This window comes from Scomber scombrus, chromosome 12 (assembly GCF_963691925.1).
Source record: "Scomber scombrus chromosome 12, fScoSco1.1, whole genome shotgun sequence".
Lineage (NCBI taxonomy): Eukaryota > Metazoa > Chordata > Actinopteri > Scombriformes > Scombridae > Scomber > Scomber scombrus.
The window spans coordinates 24,313,660-24,333,824 of NC_084981.1; the positions used below are offsets into that span (position 1 = coordinate 24,313,660).

At 39.6% G+C, this 20,165-nt stretch overlaps 1 protein-coding gene across 1 annotated transcript in view; it reads right to left on the reverse strand.

Annotated features, from left to right (window-relative positions):
• cdh5 (cadherin 5) overlaps nt 1–17,948 on the reverse strand; it is a 33,756-nt gene extending 15,808 nt beyond the window's left edge. Inside the window, exons 1-11 of the mRNA XM_062430423.1 lie at nt 17,468–17,948; nt 7,700–7,939; nt 7,046–7,322; nt 6,437–6,559; nt 6,123–6,290; nt 5,827–6,011; nt 3,517–3,621; nt 2,910–3,052; nt 2,684–2,817; nt 1,418–1,527; nt 810–912 (exon numbers count right to left, since the gene is read on the reverse strand). Of these exons, the coding sequence (XP_062286407.1) occupies nt 810–912; nt 1,418–1,527; nt 2,684–2,817; nt 2,910–3,052; nt 3,517–3,621; nt 5,827–6,011; nt 6,123–6,290; nt 6,437–6,559; nt 7,046–7,322; nt 7,700–7,939 (1,588 nt within the window). The 5' untranslated portion in view covers nt 17,468–17,948. The remainder of the gene's footprint in view (nt 1–809; nt 913–1,417; nt 1,528–2,683; nt 2,818–2,909; nt 3,053–3,516; nt 3,622–5,826; nt 6,012–6,122; nt 6,291–6,436; nt 6,560–7,045; nt 7,323–7,699; nt 7,940–17,467) is intronic.
• Nucleotides 17,949–20,165: the final 2,217 nt, after the last annotated feature.

Below are 20,165 nucleotides of genomic sequence, written 5' to 3' on the forward strand. Positions count from 1 at the left end.
CAGTACAACTAAATTAAGTGATGCAAAAGAAGATTTCACAAAGCTCTTTGGAATTGGTTTTGACTTTAAGTTGCTATATAAATAAAGTTTCATTGATTGATTTGGTTCAAACTGAAATTTCTCATAACTATTAGATGGATTACCATGATGTTTGCCACAGATATCAATGGTGCCCAGGCAATGAAGGCTAATCACTTCCCTGAATTCTTATTTAGCACCAACTAAATTGTAAGCTGTGACCTCTGCTGATTGAAGTTCTCTTATGTCTTACAACATTTTTGGATTGCCCTAAAATACCACACGATAACATAATCAAAACCTAAATCACTGCACATACCTTCATGCATATCCCAAACTGTTCTCTTGGAACAGTATTCCATCATACTTTTTCTCATCACTTTGTTTGTAAAAAGCACCCCAGCAGCTCTGTGTGTAACAGTGGCAAGGCAACAGTGACATGTTTCTCTGACAGTCTCGGGTGGGATGAGATTATCATACATACAGAGTCATTTGCAAGTCCACTGAGTCACTCGCTCTCATTATTTTCAATATTTGCTGTTGTACATTCTAGACAACACTTATGATCCCAGACAGACTCTCTAAATCCCCCCGTCTGGCTAGGAGAGTCAAAGCATGCTTTGAGAAGTTAAAATAATTTCAGCTTTCAGCAACACAGCACTGCACTTTAAATGTAGTTTCAGTTGTTGCATAGCAACAAGTGCTGAGGGCAGCGCTTCGACCAACCACCGTTTAGAGCAACAATCAAGAACAGAAGGGTAAATGTATGCTCAGCGCACACAGAGACTTACTGCCGTGATCTTTGATGGAGAAGTTGGAGCTCTCACTGGCCAGGCTGAACCTGAATTTAGCTGGCTGGTCGTCTTTGTCTGCCGCTCTCAAAAGCCCAATCACCTGCAGATTTAAGACAAACAATAAAACTGAAATATATCCATTCTGCATGCAAACATACTTCATATGCAATGAATATGTATCATATGTAGTACTTTGCAAAGGACATTTTGAGACACATGGTCTCAACTAAAATGTCACTAGTTGGATGTGTCTGAAATTGAACCTGGATAGATGGAATATAATCTAAATCTCTTCTTCACACTTTTTTTAACTACTATTGCCAGGATAAAGTCACTATCGTATACTGTATATGACTATACAACTTAGTCAATATACCATTCTTTGTGGTCATTTTACATAATTTCACTTAATATATAATTTACATTACATTCTACATCTCGTCTCCCAACTGCGTCCCTGGTCTCCAAGGTGTGACAAAGATATTAATATTAGATTGCAAAGACTATAACTATATTACTAATCTATTGAGTTTCAGATGATGCAGCTGATAAAAAGCCTTCAGAGCTGCAATGAATTAAAAAAAACGAAAAAATGTGTCTCTTACCATCCCAGTTTTGTCACTGTCACATAAGTAGATATCCTCTGCAATCACTTCAGGCGGGTTGTCATTGATGTCCTGAACTATAATGTTAACTTTTACAAATGACTCCAAACCTAAAGAGGAGAGACAACAACGCATGGTTACTTGCAGTCTGCTGTAATGGTGGATGTTTTTTTTGCAGGGCTTAAATTACACAGAATCGTCTGTGTAATTTAAGCCCTGCAAAAAAAACAGTCAACATGGCAGTTTAATGTGGCACAATATTTCTAAAAAAAAAAGTGAACATCATATTTCAATTAGTTTCCTGCAGAGATTTACACTGTAACTCCGATGATATAATTTCTTTTTATTGAACTTAGTATGACCCAAGCATGGGAACCGTTTTTACTATGCTGGTCACCCCATTTTCTCATGGTCTATTTGGTGAAATTAATCAAAAATGCCATACGGAAAATCAGTTACTGCTCAGTTACATCTATTTATAAAGCTTCCATACCTGTAAAGCTTCTATTTTTTGTAGTATTTGTGTTAATTTAACATTTTGTTTTCACTTGTCTTGATCTTGATCTGACAGTGATTATCCATGAAGCTGATCAGCTGCGTCTCTGTCATTAATAGAACTGATTAAGGTCAATTGACAAAGGATTTCTATTTGTAAGCTGGGTGGGTTTTTTTTTTTTGTCACATTAAAGCAGCTTTTACATTTATTTTACATCAGTAACGTTCTTTTTGACATTTCCTCTTTTGATAAATGTGTGGGTCTCTTTAATGTCTCTTGTAGTGAGATTTTGAAACTATCTTTAGTACAGTACATGTACTCTATATCGAAGACCTTGTCAAGCTCAAGGGACCATTGTGTTCCTTAAACATCGTGACAAACCACTAAAATAGATCTTTGAAATTCATTCATTGCTGGTCTAAAAATATAGAGTTTGGTTTGGAAGCTGCAAGTGAACAAAGAGGCACACTAATGTGATTTTCCTGCTTACTCTCTCTTTCCTGTGTGGGTCGACCAGGTGTTGAGGCAATGTGTTAAATCTATAAAAATCCCTGTTAATATGTTGCACTCCTTTTCCTCACTAAATCCAGAAGAACTGCTCAGTGAACAACAAGAGAACAGTCTCTCTTTTTCTTATGGTCCTTTCTGACTCTCTCCCTGCATGCACATTATCGTTATTCAAAAACACACATGGTTTTCATTTTTTAATGTGAGGATCTATTGTTTTAAAGGAAACAGGATTGATAATGCAGTCTACGCCTGTGACGTACCACTTGGCTCCTCCTGCGCTTTAACTTGAAACATGTGTTTGGCCACCACCTCTCTGTCCAGAGTCCTCAGGGTGGACAGCTGACCTGTGATCGGGTCGATCTGAATCGGACAGTTCTTGTCTGAGATGGAATACCTGAACCAAGAGAGCAATAGATTATTGTAACAACAGCTTTGATGGATTAGTGACGGTATTTGCTCTTTTTAAGAGTGTGCACAGTATCGTACCGTATCTCGTTGTTGGCTCTGTCAGGATCTCTGGCTGTGATTTTCCCAATGTTGTTCACCATTGATTCTTCCCTCACAGTGAAATTGTAGCTGTGCTGGGAGAACTCTGGCGGCTCGTCTACGTCCAACACCTTGATGTTTACCTGTCAGTTTAAATTCAGTCACTTGTTATTTTTTCAATGTTTAAGATTTAAATGAGCTAGCATTGTTGTACTGAACTTCTGGATTCTACTTTAAGCTCATCCCGTTACACATGATCATAACTGAGAGCTGCCTACTAAAGGTTGCCTGGTAGAAGTGATGACTGAGCAGGTCCACAGTTGGGAGTTGGGACTCTTCGGCTCTGCTCAAGAATACTCAGCATTTACGAAGAGAAAATAAGAAAGAAGAACTGCACTCCAATTTGAGATGCCAGTTTGGACTGGTTATGAGTAATGCTGTTTCCTGACTAGTAAAGTAGTCTGATAATCAACTGAAGTCAACAATGATTTTTTTTGTGCTTGTGGTACAGGACATCCTCTTCTTTCCCATTCCAATGAAAAAAAGACATGGGTGATAATGTCTGCAGGAAGGCTTTCATTCTTCACATGTCCTGTCTGATATTTACCTTAGCTGTCTTGATAGCAGTGGCTTCGTTGTCAGCAGTATATCGCAGGTTTTCTTGCACCTGGACGGTAAAGGTGTAGCTGTCCTTTGTCTCATAGTCCAGAGCCTGAGGATCCAGGAAAAGGTTAATGCAATAAAAGTTTCTACATTAAAGCTTAGTAACTCTTAATCTTCATCAGACCAGATTTCATGCAAACATTAATTTTTTTGTATGAATTTTGAGCAGTTTGAGTGGCGGATTTTTTTTTTTAAACCACAAAGAGTTCAAATCAGTGCTAGTTAGAGAAGGCTTTGAATTAACATTGTGCATAGATTACTTTGGCATTCCTCTCAACCTTGCATTGCTTGGATAATTCTGTTGCCGTGGTGATTTTTGGCAAACAGATTATGGATGTTCATCAAAAAGACAGACAACCACAAAGACTGAATATTGTCTCATTAATTACATGAAACAAATCAGTGTGTTTGGTGGTGGTGGTGGGGGGGGCTTAAATCTGATTGCACAACTAACCAGAATATCTAATTTTTGCCTCCGATTAACATGCACCTCATAATAATGCTGCCCAGATCTGATGAAACTCAGGATATATTTATAGTTATATGTATACCTGTTATTAAAATGTGTGTTCAGTACACACTGACATCCTCTGCTCTTTCACTACAATGACGCACACTCACTCAACATTACTTTCCTTCATTAATATAATGTTTCTGACCTAACTATAATGTCATCATGACCTAACTATGTCATTGGTTGACATCTCATGCCACTTGTTCCCCATCAATGAATTTGATGTGTTGTATGTATATATGGATTCATCCTCAAAAGTGTAAATTTTCCACATATCTTGCTCCAGCTTTTAGACTGGGAACACATTGCATTTGCACTTTATTTTTTATGTGCTCAAATGCCCCTCTCATCTTCAATGAATCGCCAGTACATTCACACCTGTGTCTGTTCACTGACACAGCTGTTGATGTCAGGTGTAAAAAGGCTCTAAATGTCACAACTCAGCTGAAGTCACCTGGTTAAACTCATACTCTGGGTCTAAGAAATGCGATAAAACACTTCATCTTTCCTCCGTGTTTAACATGTTAGCAGGGAAACGCTATATAATTCCTTTCACTTTTTCATCATCTGGCATACCATTACGTTTACACTTCCATGTCAACCAATATATAGCTTTAAGCAGTGCTTACTGTCACATTTCTACCTGGATTATCATTTTTCCTCTTGTATAAGAAGCAACCTACTGTTCACTTAAATGTTTATTTTCTGGTGGACTGTTTTATCTGTGGATGGGACACCACAGGTAGAGAGGAGTATTCTGTTAACTGGATTATGCATGGTTACAGGGATACTCAGTCGCAGGGTATCAAAGGCATGTGTAAACAGCTTAACAAGAATAAGACCTTAACCGCAGTGTGGCCGATAGCCGGCTTACTCTGTACATGTAAACAGAGCCGTTGAGAAAGATGAGAGGGGCTACAGAGCTGAGGGGCGAGTTGAGCAAAGAGAAGATTGTGGTGTGATTCGATTCCAGGCCGGCGTGGGTACAAGCTATTACAGAGCTCATTTCATTTGAATACATTTTCAGCTCTGTGATGTCCTAAATACTTTATCTGAAGAGCACAATTCAGTGAAGTAAACCTGTTAGAATTCCTGGAGGCATAAATATCTCTCCTAACCAGAAGGAAGCCAGGACTTTTGGATTTGAATTCCATGTTATACATGATTGTCATCCTGCAAAAAATCTCACATTTGACATTGCAATTTTTTTATTATCTGATGTAATCCGTGGCCATACAGTTCCACCGTGTGCAGCTAAGACAATATAACTATATACAGTAATGCTTCTGAAAATGTCAATACATGAGCCTTCTTGAAGTCCTGAAAATCCTTTCAGAGTACTGTGGCACAGATCTTTGGGCTTTTAACTGTTGGATGTTTGTAATGCTGGTGATGTTGGATTTTAAGCTTACTCTATGTTTGTGCGCGTCTCAAACCACTCTGAATAAAAGCATCACTTAAATACCTAAAATGTAAAATGAACATCAAATCGTAGCTTATTGTGCTGTTTGAGCATGAAGTTTTTGGGCCCTAAAACATGAAAGTGTGAATACCTACACAAACCAAAAGCCACATTCAAAATGTTGGATTTACAATCCCCAGATCACAAATTCACTTATGAATGTTCCCACTATAAAAAAATAATGTGAGCAACCAAAAAAGGCACATGATTTTTTTTTTATTTTTTTTTTACAGAAAAAAAAACAGCTTCAAAAAATGTTTGTCTGTTCAGCGTCTTACCTGCTTGAGTATAAGTTGGCCGTCCTTTTCAGGGCTGAGTGCAGTACCAAAGGTTTTTTTACTATTTTCATCGGAAATGGTGAAGATGGGCTCTTTGTTTTGAATCTGATCTTTGTCGTCCAACTTCAGAGTGCCAATGACCTCATTCAACTTGCGGTCCTCTGGAACTACCAAATCAAATGTCCCTGTGGGCAAAGTATTGTGAATAATTTAATTTGTCCAAAACGTGCATAGATTTCTTCTTTAAAAAATGTGTAAATCATTACTAAAGTTTTGCATAACACTCTGTTCCTTACTTTGGGTGAAAGACGCTAAGTTGTCGTTGGCGTCTAAGATGGTGATTTTGACAGAGGTGGTGGCTGTGCTGCCTGTGGCCATTCCTCCCATGTCCCTAGCCTGAACCACCACCACATAATGACTCTTGGTTTCCCGATCCAGCTTATTTGTATTGCAGATGATCACACCTACAGGCAGACAGTGAGAGAGACAGATAGAGAAGGTGTTATCCTTGAGGTCAGCGCTGAGTCATATTCCAGTAAAAATAGGCTGTACATCTACAGCCAGACAATGCAAGGTACAATCTTCTTGGATGTCAGCGCAGCCAATCTACCTGTGAGACTGTCGATGTCAAAAGCAGCATGGTCTCCTTCTTGGATCAAGGAGTACCTCAAATCGCCATTACGAGTGGTGGGGTCATCGGCATCGGTCGCCTTTACCTCGACTACTCTAGTTCCTAAATGAAAAAGGTCAATGTAAAAAATGATTTGCATCATCAGTGTGTCACAGAAATATCGAGGAGGTTAATTTTGTATACAATAAAAATTTCTTCCATTAAGTATTTTGGCTGTTAAGCTGATTTATGCATTATGATTATGTGCTAAGATGTGTGTTATTAAAGTGACCAATGTGCCTTTTTTCACAGTAGGATGTGCTAATGATTGTGACAGGTGCTGACAGTAGGTTCATTCTCTGCTAGAGTTTTCACAGTCCAGTCTATTTTTAATCTAAATTTCTATTGGACAGAAAATTTAAAATATGTCCTTTCGTAACAGAAACTTTGTTCCGCGATAATTTTCTTGATTAATGGTCTTTTTTTCCTTGTATTCTCATTGAGCTTGGGCTAGGTTGGGAACCAAAACAAAAATCCTGAGCAACATTTCAACATGCTATCAACCTCTGATGATTTTCAAGTAATTATATCAACAGTAATCCTGCTTACCCACTGGAGACCTCTCCATAACGGATCCATTGAACGTGGAGAAAACGGGGACATTGTCATTAATATCTGTCACCTGGACGACAAATTCTCCAGTGTCCTCAATCACTCTGCCGTTCCCATCCAGTATCCTGGCTTTTAAGTGGTATATGGCCTTCTCTTCTCTGTCTAGACTCCTGGTTACAAACAGGTCTCCTTTTTCATCCACTGTGAAGATGTCGTTTGCTCCTTCACCTATTATTTCAAACCTCCTGACCGTCGCATCCTTACTTGACTTCAGCTGTAAATGAAAAAAAAGGGTTTATTGTCTTATAGTGAGGAGTCAGGACAAGGTTTAGTGTCTTATAGTGAGGAGTGACGACAAGGTTTATTGTCTTATAGTGAAGAGCGAGGACAACTTTCCAGTGAATAAAAACTCTGGGAAAATTGAGTATTTGGACAGAATTTCTCAAATATTCATCAAAGTGCTAGTTAAAAACAAGTTAATGCCCCAGATTCTTGGCATGGTGCAGCATCAAACTGAATGGAAATGACAGAAATATACATTTCCTTTCCTTTCAGATAGCCATGACAAGGAGAGATAAATCCAGAAACCTTGTCGGATTGTTTTAGTTGTCAGCTTCGAACAGCAAGTTCAAAATGCTTTTGTTAAAGTACCTTTCCTATCCTTTCGGGGCCTGAGCCAGGTTTCTCCTCTTCCACATAGTATGAATTCCAGATCCACTCTCTCTTCTGCCTGAACAGGACAGGATAGTTCTCCTTCCTAACAATCTCAGCGGGTCCTTGCTTCTTGGCATCCACCACAGAAAGGCCTGAGTCTTCAGAGATGCCGAGAGAGACGGACAAGGCCATGATGGCCATAAGCCCTGTAGTCCACAGCCGAAGCCAAGCCATCATCTAGGACAGGAGAGTGGGGAAAGGGATGGTTACAAGACGAGGAAGGAACGACGGAACACAGGGGGGAAGTGAGGGTGGAAGAATGAATAAGGTTGAGAGAATGAAGACAGGAATAAGATGTGAGAGTGCAGAGATGAGTATGAAGGGAGAGGAAATGAGAGAGGAGAGAGGGAGCAGAAAAGAAGAGAGAGGAGATCACATTAAAACCACTTATCAGCCGTGGACAGACCCCATCACTGTGCCAGGGTGAGAGACTCAGAGTGAAGGCCAAGGACTCGCTGTCCCCTTACAGTTCGCAGCTGAGCTCGAGGTCTAGCTATCATTTAGGACCAGGGCTCTTAAACCTTTTCAGCCAGGGACCCAAATGAAACATTTAACCTCTTATCATGGGACCTGGGCTGAAAGCATATCACTACTGTGGTCATATGGGGATCTATTAAACATAGGCCTGTGACCCATTTTAGGTCCTGACCCACTGGTATAGCATGAGAGAGAGAGAGAGAGAGAGAGAGAGAGAGAGAGAGAGAGAGAGAGAGAGAGAGAGAGAGAGAGAGAGAGAGAGAAAATATAAAGAGGGAGAGACAGCTAGAAAGAGACAGACAGAGGAGTTGACATTAAAACCACTTAGGATGTCTGTCTTTATCAGCCATTAGAAAGGCCATGTACCATGAAGGGACCGTTTGACATTTTGAATTTTTGATTGGAATTTACTACAACAAACATCAAATTGTGTGGGGAAAAAAGAAAGAATGTGGGTACAAACCAGTAAGGGCTTTGTTACTGATACCAGTTGTTGATTCAAATAGCATTATTAACAAGAGTTTTATACAATTTTGTTGTCAGTTTTGTACAATCATTTTAAATTGTGTCCCAACAGACATTAGTGATATGTCAAAGAAAATGCATCCACATGTGTTTCAATGAGACAACTGCCTTTGGATGACATGGGTCCAAGCACAGAGGGCAAAAAGAAAACATGCAGTCGTCATAATGCAATTTTTTCTGGCGACAGATTGCACTGCATTGGCCAAAACAAATAAGAACAAGCACGAATTCCTGCTAGATTCTACTGTTTACTTTGAGATCATCGAGATCGAGGATGAAATTCTTTGTAATAAAAGGGTTGTGAAATCCTGTCATATGATATTAAAAACTGCTGTGTGTAGAGTTTCAGCATTAGATAAGCCTTCAAACTCATGGATTTATTACTATCATTACTTTTTATTTCTTTGCCGTGCAGAGAGAAGAAAAAAAGACAAAAATTTCACAATTTGAAATCTTGAGCTTATGATGACACTGGGGGAAAGCCAGGGGATCAAGAGTGTTCACAAATAACATGATTGTCTGAACCAAATTTATTTAATGGCCGCCATCCAACCATCTATTTTACTCGAAACCCCAAATGTCAACCAAGCAACATCATATGAATTTATCCTCTGGGCAACATGAATGTTTAAGCCACAATTTGTGCCAATCCATGTAATTGGTGCAAAGATATTTCACTGGATATATCTAGGGAAAGTAAGGGGATTACCAACATCTGAAAGATTTATCCTCTGAGGGTCATGAATGTCAAAATTTTATAGCAATCCATCTGATAGTTATTGAGATATTTCAGTCTGGAGTATGTTTAAAAATCAAAGCAATGTCACAACAGATATTTACACAATCATATTCACTCTAATACTGCATAGAGTTGCAAATGTAACCCATTTTAACTAAACAATGACAGGCCAAAAACTTTTAAAAAATCCACAGCTGACTGCAAACTCTGTCTCATGACCTCCAATTTAAAGGGTAGTTTTACTTCATACACCATTGATATTCACTACTTTCTTGGATCAGTGTCTACTAATAAAAAATAAACTGTCCTAAGAGAAGGGAGTAAGTCATTTTAAAGTTAAAGTTGAAACCTTTTTAATTTTAAATCAAACAGCCACCTCATCTGATTTATGGCTTATGACTGATGAGGGGTTGAGGAGATTTCACTATCTTGCATTGACCCTCTCCTCCCAAGAAAAACCACACCATGTGTCATAAATTCAGTCGCCAAAAACAACCCATTGATACATTTCGTGATTGACACCATCCAACAGCTGTATTAAATATGACCCAGGGAAGATACGCAGTTCTTTATTAGGAGGAGGCAGGTTAGAGGGATGACTATAGTTAAGTTAGATGGATAAAAAGGGGATTTAGCTGCAGTTGTTCCTGCCTGCAAGCCATTTTCACACTATTCAACCCCAAATAAAAATATTTAAGACACACAAAAACCAGCAGTCCTTTAAAAACTTCAGCTTCTTCTCCAGTTCCTTCTTATTGTTTCTTCCTCCTTCGTCTGTCTCTCTCTCTCTCCCCCATCCTTCCTGTCTCCCCCCACTGGGCTCTATCTAATAAAGCAGAAATGCCACCGAAATAATCTTCAAAACATTTTAGACTGTATGTGCTCTGTACTCCAGTAGATATCTCAGCGCAGCCCCGTGCCATCCCAGTAGACAGATTAGAGCATCTTATTGTCTCCCAGCCATTAGCAGCAGGGAGGGAGAATGAGAGATTATGATGAGGGGATTATACTGGCACAAAGACTTTTCCCTCTAATGGCCTAATCTCGTATTCTGTTGACCTCCCCTGACCTCTTCACACGGCTCCCCACAAATCAGCTCAAACAAAGACTCAACAGTGTTTTTTGGCCTTTAGTTCGCATGCTTTTGTTTGCTTTTCATTTTTCCTCTTGTGTTTTTTGATTCTTTGTTTACTTTCTTTTCAGTACTAAATTAATTAAACAGAAAAGCGCCAACTTTTACTTCTATTTTCTATTGACTTCTCAATGTAAGTGTGAATGGTTGCTGATATAACACGTATAGCAGCAAATACCTGTTTTTCTGATTGTGGCTGTTCTATATCTATTTGCATGAGCTCATTGGCAACATGAAATTATCACAACTCAATTAAAATTTAACACTGATGACAAAAATATTCATCTCATTTCTTATTAACACCTCGTCCTTATTTGGAAACTTCAGCTGCACTTTTCTGTATATACTTAGCATCACTCTTTCGGCTTAGTTTAGTTCATTTCAGTTCAGCGTGTCAGTATGCCCACATCACAGACGTCAAGAGTAACTGATTGCATTCGGTTTCATCAAACATCGCAGTCTTCACTAAAACTTCACACGTTCACTTCACATTACAGCTTGAGACCAAATATTTTCTCTGTGATGTCCTTCTCCTCACCCTGCTTGGCTTTAACCGTGCGTCAGCCCGTATCCTTCCTCCTTCATGTCCTGGACAAACAAAGCAATCACTGTCTCCGCTGTACATGTATGTTCCCACACAAAGGTTACGTAGAGCTGACAGATAGAGTCAGAGTTCTTAAATGACTTTGGATTAAACAAATATTAAATGACATTTGAGGATATTGAGATACTTCGGTGGTTTTAAGCATAGGCAGAAGAAAGATTGAGAGAAACAACATGACCAACTTTAACTGAAACTGATTAACAGGCTAAATTTGAGCATTGGGACATTCAGTAATACTGTAATTCATGCAGTAGTCATTCATTTCAGAGACTAAATCAAAATAACTAAAAGTAACTGGTTAGCTGTCTGTGGCCTGGTTGTTTTATGTTTCTTTCTTGTTTTTAGTTATACTGCTACTTGTGTTGTTAACGTTTGCCCTGATTCAATGGGAAGTTAAAAGTTGATACAATTCTCGTGTTGGGTTGAATTGTGTTGAGTCACATAAAATCATTATGAGCTGGGATGGGATTTGGGGAATAAGAAGTGCTGCTACTGCCGTTGCATATGAAAGTTTGAGATGGTATCTAACATGTCAGACACAGACTTTCCTCGCTGTCCCATACAACATCTTACTCACTCATACGGTATACGACAACATCCTATGACTGCCTAATTTCTGTGATGACAAATCCGTTGGGGGCATTTTCCCTAAATGGGCATTTTTTAAAACAGCATTTCAAAGACCGGCGTCTTACTCCTCCCCTCCTATCAGCAACAGGAAGTGTAAACACAATGCCTTCTGGGAAATGCCGTGAGGCTTGTTAATAAAGGGTCATCATTAGTAAGTGGACACACCCTTCCTGGTATTCAGAAACAGCAGCTGATTGCATGTGTGTCTCAGTTTCTAACTGTTCGGGTCTGCCATTCATTGCTTTGGATTTTGTCTTTTTCATCTTCTGTCTCACTTTGTCCCTCACCTGTCAGTCTCTGACTCACTGCTTTGGTCTCTTACTGTCCACACTCTCCATCTCGCTGTGTGTCTACCTTTTTCTCCCTAATACTGTCAATCGTTTGACAATTTCTCTAATTCCCTCTTGTTGAATCTCTGCAGGTGAATGTTGTTTTTCACAGTCTATTTCTGTCTCCTGTCTATCATTCCCCTTTTTTCCTTTTCTCACCTTTTTTCATCACCTTTCCCTCCTTTTCATCCCTGTCACTCTCTTTACCTCACCTTCAGAACAGATTTAGCACCTCATGAGATGGTGTTAAGGATGAACAGGCCTAGAACAACTTAGTCTAACAACTTTTTATAGTTGTAATATAGCTTCAGTTTAATTCTGCATCATTATGATAGTAAAAGAAAAATATGGTAAATGAGGTATGCTCAGGAGGAGATAGTATGTAATAGTTTTAATTATAAACTTGTTTGTAACTGTCATGTTCGTTTATGCTGGAAGTTGTTGTGATAATCAACTTTTTAATTTTCTTCTCAACTGAAAGTGTCATGCATGCAAATCTCACTTCAGGATTATACAAAGTTATTTACCACATCTTTATCAAAGGCATCGTTCAGCGGTATGGAGAATAAATAACATCCAGGAATATCTGTAATTACATCTGTACATTATCCGCAGGCAAGGGAGTGTGTGCAAGTGTGACAGAGAAGCAGAAACAGACAGACGCAGAGATACAGTTGTCATTCTCTGGGATGTTTTGTGACTGGCAGACAGGTCTGACCTAGTTTCAGTCTACTAAAGGCTAAAGCACAGAAACGAGTCAACAAGACTTCATAATCCTGGCGGATGCCAAAGGGTCATTGAAGTTCACGCTCAAGTCTTGTTGTGTCACTACGGTGTTTTAAAGACAGAAATACAAATCCGTTTTGGTGGGATGAGGGAAGGATCTGTCTTTTGTCCATGTTATCTGTACGTCATGCGTTTTGAACACTGATGTACGGCAACTCTGCGACACATAAACTTTTTTTTACAGCTCCAACTGCAATCATTCAAAGGAAGTGTGATATTAAATGTTTTTCTTTATTTTCTTTTTAAATATGATCAATCAATCATTCAATCTTTATTTGTATTGCGCCAAATCACAACAAAGTCATCTCAAGGCACTTTACACATAGAGCAGGTTCTAAACCGTACTCTTCAGGTTTTAATTTTAAAGAGACCCAACATTCCCACATGAGCAAGCACTTGGCGACAGTGGCAAGAAAAAACTCCCTTTTAACAGGAAGAAACTTCAGGCAGAACCAGGCTCAAAGTGGGCGGCCATCTGCCTCGACCCGTTGGGGTAGAGAGGAGAGAGAAAAAGTGACTAACAACAGAAGATTAAAAAAAAAGAAAAACATGTGGCTCAAATATCCACAAATTCATCTGATAACTGGCCGGACATTTGAAGTTCATGTCCCACTCAACACATATATAAAAGTGGAATCTACTGATGTTTCAGATCTTATCGCTGCCTGTATCTCACATTTGTTTCTAATTGTGAATAGTTTGCTCATTAGCTGCTTCCCCAGTTGGAAAAACAACCAAGCCAATCACCATTATGTGTTCAGGCTTTTATATGGGGACAAAAGAAAAGGAAAAGTGGTGACATATTGCTTAACTGCAACAATAAATGTAGCTGTAAATTGACTCAGAAAAGCAACTCTTAAACCTCTTCGATTGACATTAAAAACTTTATCTGCTTCAAGCAGCCGCTAGCTGAAAATAACATCCGAGGTCTGGATACATCACTCATTTGTGACTGATTACAGCAAAACAACAACCTATTCAAAATAGAAAATGCTTTATATAATGAAGACAAACAATAATAAGGTGAAAGAAAATGGCAATTTGGTTTGATTATGAGTGAGTCTGAACACTATCTCAACAACAACTTGCCTGATTGTTTTTCATGTTGCATTCCCTGTTTATATTCACAGTCCCCAGAAGATTATTCTTTAAGATTTCAATGACTCCTCTTCTCTAAAACCTCTGTTCTGATTGCAGTGGTTCACCAGCTCGCTGTGCTACATAGCAATACACTGTACATTGTACATTTCTCACAAAACTTTAGTTCAGTTATACACATCAAAATCTAGTGGGCAGATCACCATGAAAGATGTTGAGCGCATTCATGCTCCCTAAAAGATGAACACTTTCCATTTTGGACACTGAGAGCTTTACCTCTTAGTACACACAATATCTACAGGCCAGATTGCAGTGCAATTCATGGTCCCCAGAGGATAAACCTCCTGACGTTAATGGTCACATGATCTTTTCTATGCACCCGAATATTAAAATTTAAACATGTACAAAGTTAGCCTCCGGCATGATGTAACAGGCTGATAGTATTAGCATTTTCTGATACACTTCGGTGGAAGAACCTGTTTAAGTGCAGTTATTCCATTATCTGGGGTCCACCCTGAGGTCAATTTTGACAGGGGCGTTTCCAAATATACTGCTTGATTTGTAACAGTGCTTTCCAAAGCTATTACAAATCACTGTTAAAAATAACTGTGTTTTATGGTGTGACAAGGCTGTGGACACACCAAACCTTTGGCACGAAAACCTCTTGATTAGGATTAGGAAATCATGGTTTGGATTAAAATGATTCACTTGAAGTGCAGTGTGGATTACAGTTACTACCTCCTTAAAGTTAGGCAACCTTTGTCATCAAGGCAACAGTAAATACCATAACAATCAAGTTTATGTTTTTTTTTTTTTTCTGCCCCAGGGCTATGTAGCATCCACCCAACCTGCCACCTCTTAATATGGACATTTGTCACCTTACGTAGACGTCATCTGAACTGCGTCACTTCTCCGGGGTCATAAGTACAACGACTGCTAGATGCTTTCAGTCACTCAAACTAACTATAGGCTGAATTTTTGACCTATACTGTTGTTTTTCTTGTGAAGACGGCTTGTTTCAAAGCCTCAAATCTGTGACATTTGACTTGTAAACAGTGAGTTGTCTGTTGTTGAGATTAAAACAGGTTTAATCACCGAGCAGCTTCCAACAATCTGTCTACCAGCAAGTCACACTAGGAACCGCTATTACACCCTCACACACACACATTCACTTACGCAAACACACCCACATACACACCAACACACTGTCCTCACTAACACTCTTGTCATGTCACAGATTGTATTCATGCTCTGATTGGTCTTCATCGATTCGCTAGTTAATTGTATTTTCTTTCACAATCAGACAAATCAGATCTGATCACAGTGAACCAATTATGAATGATGTCAGCCAACTATAAACTGGCAGTAATGACCAACAGTAATCTGAAAATCATTTAGAGCCAAGCGTGTTATCCACATTGGTTTTGGCTCAGCTGTCAGGCTCAGCCTTTGCTGTAGGCAAAAGCTCCAACTACACCACCTCCAATAGTGGAAATGGTAACAGAGCCAAATTATGGAGAATTGAGATTTCCTGTTCATGTTAGACATGCTGTGAATGATCATATAATTTATGTGTTAAAATTAATATATTGCAGATGTTTTCTTCTGATTATTCTTCCACCAAAAACATCACGATTGCAGGTGGAGTTGATTGGCTCTTGCTAATAAATAAATAAATGTTTAAATCAGTCCAATCAGCCCAGTTTGTAGCATTTCAAAGCTGTGGACCAATTAGGGTAGCCTTCAAATACATCAAGAGATTTCCTATCATTTTTTATGTATTTCCTTTTGTTTTCTCATTATCCTAATTACTTTTTGAAGCTTACACATTATTCATGTTGTAGAATATGGAGAGGAAAAAACAAAAACTCTCCTCTCTCTGGGTGACTGAATATCTTTATCGATCCATTCCTTGGGGATAAAACTGATTTTAAAACACTGAACTAGAAAATTAAAGATTGTTCAAATACAAAGTAAAATATGGTTTATTATGTGAAATGTAGAACACAGGTCAGTCACTGAAAATAAAATCCTAACTGGGTCTTTCAGTAGTAATCAGCAACTTGCAGCTGAGCTAACATCGCCACAGCTGGACAGCTTGTCAACCACTCTGACATATATCTGAATGAATGAATGCCTCTAATCATGAGTCTTGTGTGTGTACTGTGTGCGTGTGTGTATGTGTATGTGTGGGAGGGTGAAGTCTCCCAGATGGCACCCAAAGGATTTTCCCTGATAGTTCCCTCTCCAGGAATTAGACCACTGGGTTTAGTTGCATCAACGGCTTTCGACGTAACAACCAAATCAAATCACCTCAGTCGCTCGGGGCCATCAATCCAGACCCACAAAGAAAATCCACCACTCAGTGCCAAGTAACAATTCCCACACAGTACACACAGTAGAGTAGACAAAAATAATAAATACTTAGCATTGTAATAGAATTCAGGACAACTACAGAACAAAGCTTCAGAAATCATCTAGAAAATCTCTCAAACACCCTCTCAACAAAAATACCTTTAAAAAAACGAGTATTTGAATTGAGATCATCTTGTAAAGTGTTATGTTGTCTACTTATTCGTGTGGCATAAACTGTTGAAGAATGAAGAGTCTCATCTGAAAAATGAGGAAAAATCTTCAGCTCACAAAATGACACCACTCAACTGACAAGCTCTCTGCTACTTTGGAAATAATAAATGCTGTCATCAATACTTTATAGTCACACTAACGTGACATGAAGTTGACAGTTTGTAAGAATTTTTCTCTTCCTCTCCATTTCTCTCTCTCTCTAAAGAACTCCTCAAAATGAACAGCTGAAGACCGCCTAGATTTAGTTTCCTTTTTAATTTTCTTTTCCAGCTCTGTCCACAGATCATTCTGTATCATCTTAATGGTCACAGCCGTCTGTCTTCAGGAATGACAGTCCAGCCTCTGGGAGGTGAGGGGTGGATGGGAGAGGGGGGTGCAGCGCTCAATTACAGCATTCAAATCTACACCGAGCTGTCCGAGATCATTGGCATAACGTATGTGAACGGTGACGGGGGCGACAGCCTGTCCGTAAAGGGATTATAACCATCATTTCAAGTTATTTCTGTACGTTCTCCCAGACAGTTTGACCAGTGTTCATGAGCATTTCACCCTGGAGTGTCTATGAAAGTAACTGGGAGCATTCGGGTGACATTGTTCTGGTTACGCTTCTGCTTTTCATTCAGAAGGAAATCTATATATTCACACTCTGCTCTGGAATCATTTAAATCTTTACGTAAATGTCTGTTTCTGTTTAGCACACCTTGGCCATCTGTTCACACACACACACATTCATAGTTGTGCAATCCTTCTTTCTTTTACAGTTTTCCCACACCTACAAAAAAAACCCCAGAAAACTTACCACAGAGATGGAAAGTCCAAGAATCAGACCTCTGTTTTTGGTCCAAAACGGAGCCCAAATCCTTCAAGGTGTGCTGTCTCGCTCACTCTTCACTACCTTGGCAGGTTGTGTTAGAAATTAGCAGCTGATAGGTGGTTGTCTGCTCAACAGAGGGTAAAATCACCTACTGAATCAACTCTTCCTCGGTCTTGCACTCTCTTCTCTTGTCAGCTGGTTTCCCTGGTGTAAAAAGAGAGCAGCAGGTGTTGTTGTACAGGCTGAGATTTCTCTCTCAGCTTGTTTTTTTTTTACCAGGTGTTTGGTAAAAATCCTTTTCTGGACTGTGGACCAGATAATAAAGTAAGTGATGATGAAGAATGAGTCAATGTATCCCAGAACTGGATTTCCAAAGACAAACTCTGTAAGAGTCAAAGAGCGACAAACAGGGAGATATTTCAGTTATCTCTCCCTGTGTAAAGTTTTTCACCCCAAAATGTCTTTATCGCCCTGTTTCCCTCCTCAGGTTGTTAACAATTTTCCTCAGGTGAGAGTCCAACAGGTTCGGAGCCTCTCTTTTCTTCCTGTCGACTCCGATGTGGTTTTCTCATCCAGTGGCCAAAAGTGTTTGAACCACAGCTGTCCAACTCCAGTGCTCTCTCGCACAGGTCACTGCCCACTTCCTCTTCCTGTTATTGTGGTCAGCCTTCTTCGCTGGTGCTCCCTGCTACCGCTCCTTTTCCTGTCCTGGAGGGGGAGGAGGGGGGGAGATGGATATAAAGACTGGTGGGGAAACAAAAAAAGATAGAGGCAGAGAACCAGAGAGGGAGCACCACATATGTCAAAACAGCTCAAAGACGCTCGGAGAGGCAGAGAAAGCAGCCGGCTCATGTTCATGAAGCAGATGGAGTGAGTGTGTGAGGGAAAAGGAGGGAGGGAGGGTGATGGAGAGTAAGGTGAGAGAGGCGTTACTTCTCAGCCCTTCTCAGAAAGAGAGAGAGAGAGAGAGACGGGGAGTGGGGGAGAGGTTTATTATTCATGTGTGTGAGATAAGGATTAAGTTAAACAGGTTATTGGGGATAATCCTAAGAGATTTCCCCACATGAGGCTAGTAAATATTTCAGAGGGCTGACTTCGGTGTGCGTGCGTGTGTGTGTGTGTGTGTGTGTGTGTGTGTGTGTGTGTGTGTGTGTGTGTGTGTGTGCATGAGTGTATCTGACAGAGAGATCTTGTCTAAGCCGGTAAATTAGATGAGAGGGACGCCCCAACACACACACACACACACACACACACACAAACACACTTCATTTATTTCACCCCCCCTTCTCCCCACTTCGGGGGGGGGAGAGTCGGCCGTCAGTAATTTGGCGAATTGGACAGGAAAGCCGGCTGTGTGTTTTTACATGAAACCTCTCCTGTGGCAACAGCAGCTCACTTCCATCACTCCCTCCCTCCCCCTCTCTCTCTCTCTCTCTCTCTCTCTCTCTCTCTCTCTCTCTCTCTCTCTCTCTCTCTCTCTCTCTCTCTCTTTCTCTCTTTTTTTCTTTCTTCTCGCTCTCTCTGTTTGCTCACTCTCTTGTTATTTGCAGTTTCAGCTCAGTTCTACATACAATCATTTCATTACAGCTAGGAGCGGTGTTGCCAGAGCACTGACATGACGTAAATCAACATTTACTTTGAATCCCCTCACATATTAAAGTACAGCACCAGTCAAAAGTTTGGACACACTTTCACATGTAAGGGAATGGGAAGGTGTGTTCAAACTTTTGACTGGTACTGTGGCCATGTGTGCGTGAGTATAATCTCGCTCTCTCAGTGGCAAAATGAACATTATTTTTCATGTTCTGCTATGGTAACGGGTAGGTTTAAAAAGCTATAATTAAACGATAGTGACATGAATGTTTTTCTAGTTTAGGTGTGACCATTGACTGTTTCCACCAGTTGTAGAAATAGTAAAACAATCAGAGTTTAGTCGGCCGGATTAAAAAAATCATCTTCCCATTTAGGTCATGTTCAGACCGTTATTTAAAAAATGCAGCCCTATATTTCATTTTAAAGGAGCTAGTGCTTTGAAACCTAAGAGGGCTCGACAAAACAACACAGAGTCATCTTGGAAAAAAGTTGAACCGAGCTCAAAAAGATAAAACCGTTTCCAATGCGATAGCTACCAAAGCTGATAAACCTTTGATCTGTAGCTCCAGCTGGACTTCCAGGATCATATTCCATTATCTTACTGGTAGTTTACATTACTTTAACATAGGCTGTGTTTGTTTTGAATGCAACTTTAGCTTTCAAGCAACCTAAATACATTCATGAAAAAAAAAATGACAACACTTGTTTGTCAGGAAATAAATAAAAAATTATATAAAAAAATAAATAATCCCCTCACCACAACATCAAGCACAGTGGGGGGTGCCAACACAAAGGGCACTTGCAAAAAAGCAAATTGGACACGGTTCAACTTTTGCCACGGTGCAAAGTGACATCTGCCAGAAAGTCCCCAGACAATCAAGAACATGCAAGTGCACATTCCTGTTAGATTAGATTTCTTTCTAATGGGAGTCTTACTGCTGACCTTGCAATTATCAAGACGGGCATATAATTGACACCATTATAATTAGTCGGAGTTGTAAAATCCTGTCTAATACTATTAAGAATGGCTGTGTTCTTAGTAGTATGAGGTTTTTTTTTTAATATCTATTACTCAGAACATATCATACTT